General features: G+C 38.3%; 1 protein-coding gene across 1 annotated transcript; it reads left to right on the forward strand.

Annotated features, from left to right (window-relative positions):
• Positions 1–566: 566 nt before the first annotated feature.
• Positions 567–1313, forward strand: LOC110890576 (dirigent protein 22). Its single transcript, XM_022138189.2, has one exon. It carries the CDS (start codon positions 628–630, stop codon positions 1189–1191), a length of 564 nt encoding a protein of 187 aa, XP_021993881.1. The 5' UTR covers positions 567–627; the 3' UTR covers positions 1192–1313.
• Positions 1314–11276: the final 9963 nt, after the last annotated feature.

Genomic DNA, 11276 nt, shown 5'->3' on the forward strand with positions numbered 1-11276 from the left:
GATTAGAAAAACTAATTTCCCCGTTTGCGGTGTGCACATATAATTTATATATGTGTGGGCGCTCGGGGGGCAAAAGTGAAATGGTACTAACTTTAACGTTATTTTACTAATTTCGTGAAAATAACGTTAAAAGCGGCGGATGGTTAATCATGCATCATGTGGTGACGTTGATAGCTGAAGACACGGGGATACATGCACCAATCAGTCTCTGTCCCGATTGTGTAAGTGTTATGTGTCTTAGGTCCAAGGCTTGATACAAAACTACAATCGAGCCGGGGTCTCATCGGAAGCAGCCTCTCTATACCTACGGGGTAGAGGTAAGGTTGTCTACATCTACCATTCTCAGACCCTACCTTAGCTTTGTTATTAGTGGGATTTACTCATGATGATGATTTGCCATTCAAGTGTTGTTTGCTTTATTAGACACAATCATATCGAACAGGTTTTGCTTAACCGTTAATCAAAAGCAAACACCTCATGCTCAACTTGAGTAGCACCACCATGATAAAGTTGACCATGAAATCACACTATATAGAAACCTTAAATCCTAAACAGAAAGTCTATAAAACCTTCAGTCCATCACCCACTCCTACTATCTAAATCATCCATATTTGGCACCCAAAGACAATGACTTCTCTCATCAAGAACACACTCACAATCACCTTCTACTTCATACTCTCTTCATCCCTTTTGCATCCCTCCAATGGAGCATTTTCCGAGGAGATTTCGGAAGCCATATCGATGAAACGAATGGAGAAAACGACACGCTTCCATTTCTTCTTCCACGATATCCACAGCGGCAAAAGTCCATCCGCAATCAAGATCGCAGGAACCCCAGACTCAAGCCTGTTTGGTGACACGTTTATGATGGATAACACATTGACCGAACACCAAGAGGGGACATCAAAAGTGGTCGGAAAAGCGCAAGGAATGTATGCATTTGCAGCCAAGAATGAGCCAGCATTACTTATGGTGCTAAATTTGGAGTTCACTCAGGGAGAGTTCAATGGTAGCAGTCTAAGTGTGCTAGGACGGAATCCGGTGATGGTTGATGTGAGGGAGATGCCGATAGTAGGTGGAAGTGGGCGGTTTCGGTATGCCAGCGGGTATGCTTTAGCTCATACGGTTTGGTTCGAGCCTAAGACGAGTGATGCCATTGTTGAATACAATGTTTATGTGAAACATTACTAGTGGTTAAATGAGGTTTTGATAACTAATCATCTTTAAGTGTTGTGTGTTTGTTTTCTTTGTTAATTTAACATTGTATGCATGCATAGAAGATATGCAAGTAATCTTTTATATTTTACCGGATGCATGGAAACTATTGCCCACCATTGTTTTAAAAACTTGGCATACATGGAGGACAACTTGTGGGAAATGGGACAAGTTTTGAAAATTAGGCTACTTGGTATGGTTGAGGCTCATCCGTGGAGGATGACCCGCCACGTAAGCGCCACGTAGGATGGGTGTGAGGATGGGGTAAAGAGAATGGACCTAAGGAAATGGGGATGAGCCTAAAATATATATGTATATGTTGTATGTATATGTGTGTGTAAGAGAAGAGCACCCTATACCTCCCGTCTCCAACGTCACACCCCTGCCGTTCAGGACGACGACGAGCCTACCCGGGACGGTGTTTGGGGGCGTCGCCGGTGCTCGACGGGGCTGGACGACCCCCCATACCGTCTAGCCATATAGCCTCATACCAATTATTAAACTAACTATCGTAAGTCATAAGATTATGCATGTCATGTAGCCGTTACTCATTAGCCCCGTTTCCCCATGGGTATCCGATGAAAGATTTTATGTGGCTAATTATGTTCCCAAGTTAACTTAACGAGGGAAATGAAAAGAAAGTAAAAGTGAGAAAGGAAAGGACGAGAAAGGAAAAAAAAAAAAAGATGTCTTTCCCCCCATTTCCTTCCAAATCGGAAGGATAAAGAAAAACTAAAGAGTTTAGCCTAGTTTTCCTTTCATTTCCTTTCTTTTCCTTCCTTTAATGTAACTCGGGAACACGACATGTTTTATTTTCCTTTCTTTTCCTTTCTTAAATGAAACTCTGAAACAAAAAATATTTTTAGTTTCTTTTTGTTTCTTTTCCTTTCCTTCCATTAGTGAACTCTGGAACACAATTTATCTCTTAATTAAATCCTATTACGGATTACCCACAACTTGATGTTAAACTCGCTCTAAAAACCGATTTGAAATACTAAATACTTAACTGTATTTTTAATAAGTTTAAGTTACTAACAAAAAATACAATATATTACATTTTAAGGGAAAATTACAAGAATAATTATTGTTGACTTCAAAATAGACAAAATCGGGGTTTAGCCGGTGCTTTCGCCAAAAGCGAGAATTGAGTTGGCGATTTTACCAAAAAGTGAGTGTTAGCCTGCACTTTTTCCAAAAAAAAAAAAAAAACGATTAGACCAGAGGGTATGGGTTCCGTCCTCCCGTCGCCGCCCTATCTTCCCACCCCCCATGCCTGTCGCCGCCCCTTCTCCTGTCCAAATCGTCCTCCCTAAGCCGGTTTTGACGAGCCAACTTCCTCTCTCCTCACACACACACATCTATACATACATACATATATATATATATTGTGACAACCCTCAAAATTCCATGTATTCCGTACAATTTATTAATGAAAATTAAAGTGCTTGATGACTGTGCTGAATCATTTAACTGCTTTCTGATATCTGTGTTATACTTACATATGTATGGTAACATACTAGTAATGTACAAAAAAGTCATTAAATAGTCCGTTATGATTTCCTAAGTGTTAGAAATTAAAAGTGTTACAAAAATATATATAAAAGACACCTTACGGATTAATTAAGCACTTTAACGGAACAGTATCGAACCAAACAACCGGACTTTATCCGGAACATAAAAATATTGTCAAACACATTGTTTTTATTTTTCTGAGCTAGTTAGGGTCCCCGAACACCCTAACACACCTTATATTACATAACACACCTTAATAAACTAACTAGACATTTGAACATAACTAACAAGTAACTAGATCATTGAAAACCAACCCATACCCCCCCTCCCCCATTCGAACCGGTTATGGATATGGGGGACATCCCAGGGCCGTCTCTGAAAATCACAAAAAAAAAAATTTGGCCCTGTTCGAGATAAAAAAATTGGGCCCTATTCGCAAATCTTCATATAACATAAACTCATCAATCATTCAATCATATATATATATATACTAAAAATTCATAATACTACGATAATTGTTATGAAATAGATAAAACAAATTAACAAAAATAGTGTAGCAAAAATGATCAAAGTATCGAACTTACTTGCTAAGCAAACAGTGTGGTTCTCCTAGCGTTTTTTGAAGCAAAGCTCTCGATCAACTCCTTGTAATCCATAGTATCTAATATTTCACTTTCAATAGATATTGTCGCCAACCCGTTTAGCCTTTCTTGTGACATTGTAGAACGTAAATAGGTCTTCAACAACTTCAACTTTGAGAACCTTCTTTCTGCCGATGCCAAGGTTACCGGAATTGTCAACAACACTTTATATGCATTTATAGCATAAGGATAAGTAGTACTGCGTTGGAAGATATAGTCTAAACCGTCAAAAGGGTTGTCAATGTGTCTCGGTAAAAATGTAGTAATCAACTTCAACTTCGTACACAATTCTTTAGCATCAATATCGGATTCTCCTTCATACTTCAATGCATCTTCAAGGCGATAACAACACTCCTTAAGCTTGGCTTCATCAAGAGTCTTCAACTTTTTAGGAAACAAAAACCCAAATATTTTTTCGAATTTTTGGTATTGTTCAAATCTTGTTTCAAGTGAAAAAATAGTTTGATCAACAATACTTAAAAAATAATTTACTCTAAAATCCTCCTCGGGTGAAAATGTTACTTCTTCTACACTTGACGATTCATCAAATTGTTTTTTCCTATATATCACACGTTTTTGACGAAATTCCGCATTAACACCTAATTCATTTGCAATTTATCTAGCTTCATCAAGTGCCTTAGAGAACCCCACTTCTCTATAATTCTTAAAGAATTTAATTAATTTGTCCACTTCATCAATAGCAACATCAAGAACAACATCTTTTGCTTGCAACCGTTTGCTCACCACATTCACCTTTGATAATAGTTCAAACGAAATGACAATTTGTGCCAAAAATTCAAAATCACCAAGTTCATACTCTTCTAATGATTTAGCTTCACTTATGATTTTAGCATCTCTATCCGTCCCCCTAACTTCTCGCAAAGCTTTTCTTACATCTCCAAGTTGAGTTCTTATAGGCTTAATACTATCTATACGACTTTCCCAACGAGTTGTAGACAATGATTTAAGAGTTAATCCTTTAACATTGTCTTTCAAAATTTGACACCTTTTAATAGAATGGGCAAATATAGTATATAACCGTTGTATTGTTTCAAAAAATTCCTTAGACTTAGTAATTGTGTTAGCCATGTCACACAATGCTAGATTTAGACTATGACAACCACAAGCACTATAGAAAGCTCTAGGATTTTTTTTCTAAAAATCTAGTTTGAACTCCTTTGTTTTTCCTCTCATGTTTGCCCCATTATCGTAGCCTTGACCACACATATCACCATTATCAAGATCAAGCGACTCTAATGCCTTACATGTTACTTCAAAAAGTCCTAAACCTGTGGTATCATCAACAACCAAAAAACCTAAAAAGGATTCCTCAATGGTCACAGAACTAGAGTTAAAATTCACATACCTCACAATTATGGACATTTGCTCTTGGTGACTTGTATCAGGCGTGCAATCGAGGATGATGGAGTAATACTTTGCTTGCTTTACTTTCTTGATGATTTCGGTTCTAACTTTATCCCCTAATAATTGTATCAACTCGTTTTGAATATTGTGGCTAAGAAAGTGTACATGGCACTCTTCATTCAAAACTCGGGGCACATGTTCTTTCATAATCGGGTCAAACTCTTCCAACATCTCAACCAAACCCAAAAAGTTTCCATTTCCTTTTTGATACAACTTCTCATTTGACCCACGAAACGCTAAGCCATATTTTGCAAGAAACTTCACAAGTGCAATAATCCTTAAGATGACTTGTTTCCAATAATCTTTTTCTTTTCTAAAGTGCTCATATGCCCCTTTGTCAATTGTTTCTTTGCATTTCAACCTTTGCCGCAATTCAAACCATTCATTCATATTCTTGAAATGTTCTAAACCAACTTCATGTTCTTTAAGTCTACCACTGGCATGTCTCCAATCGTTATAACCTTCATCATCCAACCCACCTTTCGGATGCCGCGTTCTAAAAACTTTACAACAAAAACAACAGAGTTTGTCAAGTTTTTTCGAATACACTAGCCATTCTCTATCGCACGTCTCCCTATTTGATAAAATTCTAGTGTACATGGTATTAGAAAAATGTCTTCCAAATTTATCCACGGGGCCCTTAACATCCATATCTCTTTTTGGACCTTTCGTAACCAACTCTTTAATCATGTCATTACTAAGCCCACCCCAATTTCTTGGATCAAAAATATCAATATCCGGAACCGGATTAACATCATCTTCATCTACGGTATCATTAACATTATCTTCACCTATGTTCATGTTGTCTTCACCTACGGTCACATTGTCTTCGCCCACATTACCTTCTTCACCTACGGTCACATTGTCTTCGCCCACATTAGCCTCTTGACCCACATTATCGTCACCCAAGCTAGAACTAGAATTTTGAGTTTCTTTTGAAAAAAAACTTGTTTATTCGGTTTTGTTTTACGTCGTCCGCCTTTCTTTTCTCTTCCTCTAGCTTCCTCTTCTTACGTTTTTGATGGCCGGATGGGTATTTGTATTTAGGAACGGGAGGCATAATTTCTAAATATTAACAAAAAAAATATTCATTCAATATTTCAATCACATTCACAAGACATCACTTAACAAAAAATATACATTCATTCATTATTAACAAATAACATTCATTCAATATTTCAATCAAAAAAACGAAATCAAAAAGAAAAAAACATATGAAATCAAAATCGAAATCAGCAACTGATATTAAGTTTATAAGTTATTAACATACCTCCGATTGAAATCAGAATACATATTAACTGTTAACATAACTCCGATTGAAAACATATGAAATCAAAAACGAAATCAGCGACTGATATTAAGTTATTAACATACCTCTGATATCAAAAAATATTGCAATTGAAATCACAGCCGGTCAGCAATTCAGCAGCGTCTTGCGTCTTTTTGTTTCCCAGATTCCCTCGTCCCCTCATATCAGATCACATATACTGGCCTTATTGTTTGTAATTGGTCATTGGGCCTATTTCAAAATTGAATTCACTGCAACCATATGGGCTTTAGTGCTTTACATGTGAAACTGATCTAGTAATTGGGCCTATTTCAACATATACAGGAATTTTAGTTTGTTTTTTTTGGGCCCCATGCTGGTTTGGGCCCTGTGCACAGGCCCATCCTGCACATGGGCTTAGCCGGCCCTGGGACATTCCCACATTTCTTTTGATTATTTAAATGGTACATGTTGGGGGATTTTGGACACATTGTATGATGGTTAATATTGATTAGTTTATAAATAGGCACTATGGGTTAATCCTTTCATTTTCACCAACACAATCAAACTTGCACTCTCCTCTCTTCTCTTGCTCTTGTTCGGCCGCCCCCTCACCACCACACTACCACCATTCTTGTTCCAAGTTCAAGCATTTCAAGTGTACATCTAGGTGCACAAAGGTGAATAACGGAAGGTGGAACTCACAGATCATCAAGGACCACTCTCATCTTCTTTTAACCACCACATTTCTTCACTCGAACTTCCCTAGTCTCGAACTAGTGCTAAGAACTTAGATCCGTATATTTTTCATGTTATTAGAGTGGTTAATAGTTATTTGATGATGAAAATCCATGAACACTAAAGAACCATGAACAAAGTCTTGCATATAAACTAAGTTGTAATGAAATATTGATGAAACATAATGAAGTGATGATAAACTGAAGTTGTCTTGATTATGTTACTGATTACTTGCGGATCTACTTGTAATATTGATGTTTGATGTTGTTGTGATCACTAAACATGTTAACGGAATCAATCGAACACAAGTTAAAAAGATAAAAGCTGAAACAGTAGGCTGTTTGGTTTTTACAGCCAACTTCAGTTGGCTGTAACCAGACCGTAACTTAACGAAAAACTGATTTTCTGAAGTCTAGAGTTATGTATTATGAAATACGGTTCTAATGGCATTGGAATCGTAATTTTTGGACTTCGTTTACCATTTTTAAAGTGTCATTTTGTAACAGCAGCTAGAGCTGCATTTTTACTGCTGAAAATATGCATTTTGTTTTCTGTCATAACTTGAGTTCTGTGTAGAGTCAGATCATGAAATTGGTACTGTAGATGGACACTGATGTCGTAGTAATTTTCCCACTAGAATTTCGTCAATCCGACTTACAATGAATTTTTAGTGAATTATTCCGTGGACTGCAGTCAGAAAAAGATAAATCTGAGTGTAGTCTGGAAAATGATTTTTAATAAAATATTGGTAATGAATCGGATCCCGAGATTTTTACACAGTAATATTTGGATCGTTTAGCACCTTCTGTAAAAAGTTGGGAATTTTTTAAATAAGATGACTATTTTATTAAAATGCTTTAAAACAACCCAGTTTTGGATATTTAAGATGAAATGATATAAGTAGTAATTTGCGTGTCTAAATGTCGAGTATGTTATCTGTGAATGATCTAACATGTTGTGTGTCGATAAAAGTGTTATGTGCAATATCGTGTGCTTGCTTATGAACGGGAATAGATGGGGAGTTTATATGGGCATAAACCGTTAAAGTGATGCATGTTATGTGTTAGATGCGTGTAGGAATTTTTGTGCTTATTTGAAGTCACTAATAAACTAAGTGGTAATCCTACTAGGACGTGATTGACCGACTTTGACTATTAGCTATATTTGAGAATCTAACCGAGCAAACCGAGGTGAGTTCACACACTTTCTAAGGCATGGGATTCCCGGTGGTTTGGGAATGGGTTAAAGAATTTAAAACTGAATCTACATATCCTCCTTGGGTAGGATATGTACGACCATCCTCCATGGGTAGGATGCCAATATTAATCCTGCGTACTCTCTTTGGGAGAACTACGTACATTCGTCCTCCTTGGGTTGGACAACAACCTTAAAACTTACTAGACAAAACTCTATCATAAGTCCCTCAATTTATATCGACTTAATCGCCGAGGCCAATGGCGAGCGGGTCATTAGTTAATAGCGCTATTAGGTTTAACAAACCTCACACCGTGCCAGTCGGACGGGCGTGTACTAATGGACTATGGCAAACCGTCAGTGATGATAGACACTGATGTAGGGCACAACTTATTTGCGTTAGCGGTCGATATGGTATAGTCTAGTGGTTCACATGGGGAAGCCCCCACTGATCATGGATATGTTTTGGGTAATAAAGAATGAACTGGTTAATCATGCTTTCAACTACGGGGTAACCCCCACGGCAATTACGCCAACGAAAGACAAACCATGTTTTCAGAAACAACTTAAAACTAAACAACCAAACGTGAACTCACTCAACTTTGTTGTTGACTTGTTGTTACATGCCTTACAGGTCGCTAAATGCTTGGAGCTAGCGCGAGGGAGGAGTCGTTATGGGATACGGACTGTTATGTTCCGTGTTTAATATTTAAATCCTTATGAACTTATTAAACTTACGCTTTGGACTTAAAACTTATGAACTATGGACTTATGTTATGGATTTACGTTTATGCTTCCGCTGTTTGAACTAAACTTAGTTAACTAACTTTGGTCACTAATTGTATTGTGGTTGATTCTATTTGCTTAATTACGTTGTTCAATATGATTAGTGGCTCGATCCTGGTCACGTCACGCCTCCAAGCGGTGGTACTCCGCATGGTGGATTTTGGGGGTGTGACAGATTGGTATCAGAGCCATTGGTTATAGTGAACTTGGTTTTAAAAAAAAGGGAAAAGCTGATGTGTGTAAAATGTAACATATAAATTACATCAAATGAGGCATTAAACTAACCCTTTTTAAGTACTAATGTTGGAAAAAGTGTGTTTTTGTCTTCCTTTTGTATTTTGAGGATTAAATGAGCTCTAATTAACAAAAGAAGCAAAAAGGCAGCTAAATCTAACATAAATACAAGAAAAGGAACAAAAGTGGATTGCCCGACCCCTCGACAGCATCCTCCCAAGCAAAACAGAGAAGGCAGAAGACTGAACACGCCCCGTGCTCAGCGAGCACGGGGCCGTGCCCAACAAGCAGCAGAAAAGACAAACCTATAGAAGCTTCTATTGCTCACCACGGGGCCGTGCCCAGTGAACACGGGGGCGTGCCCAAAGTACTGCAGGCGCATTAATTGAAATTGCAAATTACAATTAATGAGGAGAGATAGTGTCAGACAGGCATGGGGCCGTGCCCAGCGGACACGGGGCCGTGCCCAGCCCTCTGTTCAGCCTATAAATAGGAGTGCTTGGCTTCATTGCAACTCATCCCTTGGCACACCACCTCTCTCACATTTCATCCACCACCCACCACCATCACAACACCATCATCCATTGTCCATCATAGAGTGTGTAAGTCGTCTCGGAATCCAAGATTGATCGTAAGAGTTCTTGACAATCAAGGCCATGTTTGCCTAAGTCTCTTACATCACTTGGTGAAGACAAGTGTTTAGTATAATACTTTTTATTTTTAATCTTTTGCACTTTTTATTTGGTTTTGTATTAATGACTTTAATAACTAGTTGCTTATGTTAAAGGTGACTTTTCCTTACCATTTGTCCGTGGTGTCATGGCATTATTTTACTGTCTATATAAAATAAAAGATTTTCACCATTCATATTTCCAAGGTCTATATGGAGGTATGTTGGCTACCTGGTCGGGGGTTAAGGGAACGGTTTGGTAAGGGTCTTGCCCTTGTTCAGCGTTTAGAGGTCCTGCAAGGGACCTGGGTCAAATTTAGTAGGACCTCCTTCAATACCCAAAGGTATTGGATGGCGGGGGTCCAAACTCTTTGATCCCCTCATAAGTTAACTACTATTAATACTATAACCCGGCTATTTAGGACTGTATCCCTGCTGACTCAGACTACTTAGTCGAGGGTAACGTCACCTCCAAAAGAGGGGCCTACCATAATTTGCATTAATAACTTAATTCGTTATCTTTCAATAATCCGACCCTTTAGGATTGTATCCTTGCTGACTCAAACTACTGGGTTGAGGGTAACGTCACCTTCAAAAGAGAGGCCTACTACAATAACTAAGATAATCTCTTAAACAAGTGCAAAAGTGCGAAAATAATCAAAGGTTATACTAATACACGAGTCGGATCCAAGTGATTCATCTTGTCTATCTGTTTTTATTTTTATTTTATTTTTTAGCATTTAGTTAGTTTTATTTTCTTAGTTTAAAAATCTTTTCTAACATTTTGATTTGATTAGACGTTGAGGATAAACCGGTACTAAAAGCTCTTGTGTCCTTGGACGACCTCGGTATCTTACCAACACTATACTACGTCCACGATGGGTGCACTTGCCCATATGTGTGTTTAGTGTTAGTAAATATCGTGTTTTATAAAATTAAAACTTGGCTAAAAAGTGTAGAAAGGGCTTAAAATATATACCAAAAATATATAATACTACACGCACATCAAGTTTTTGGCTCCGTTGCCGGGGACACAAGGATTTTAAGAAAGTTAGGAATCAACGGCCTAATCATATTTTTTTATTTTCTTTTTAATTTTTAGGATTTTCTTAGTTTTTCAGCTTCTGCAGAGCTCAGCACGGGCCGTGCCTGGTCGGACACGGGCCGTGTCCAGCGTTGTTACTGGCAGTTTTTAGTTTTCCAAGTTACAGAAGGCTGACCACGGGGCCGTGTCGGTGCAACACGGGGCCGTGTCCAACTCTCAAGTAACTGGGATCTGGAAAACAATCACTGTAACTCCGACCACGGGCCGTGTTCATTGAGCACAGGGCCGTGGTGAACCTTCTGACCAACATTCTTTTCTATTTTTGTTACAGGACTTGGAACCAGACGCCAACCCTACGTAGTGTATGAGCTCCAGTTCTAATAAGGACATAAAAGAACCTCTAGAAGAACCCGAACGCTTTCTCAGAAAAAGACTAAAAGCCAAAAACCAAGAGAAGGTTTCGGGGAACCCACTTCCAATGGCGGACCAACGTACCCTCATGGATTATCTACGACCCACCGTAGGTAACCTCGGCGCCGCTATCAATGT

This window comes from Helianthus annuus, chromosome 11 (assembly GCF_002127325.2).
Source record: "Helianthus annuus cultivar XRQ/B chromosome 11, HanXRQr2.0-SUNRISE, whole genome shotgun sequence".
NCBI lineage: Eukaryota > Viridiplantae > Streptophyta > Magnoliopsida > Asterales > Asteraceae > Helianthus > Helianthus annuus.

Coding starts and splice junctions, on each gene's coding strand:
- LOC110890576 (XM_022138189.2), top strand. CDS start 628: ATGACTTCTCTCATCAAGAACACACTCACAATCACCTTCTACTTCATA.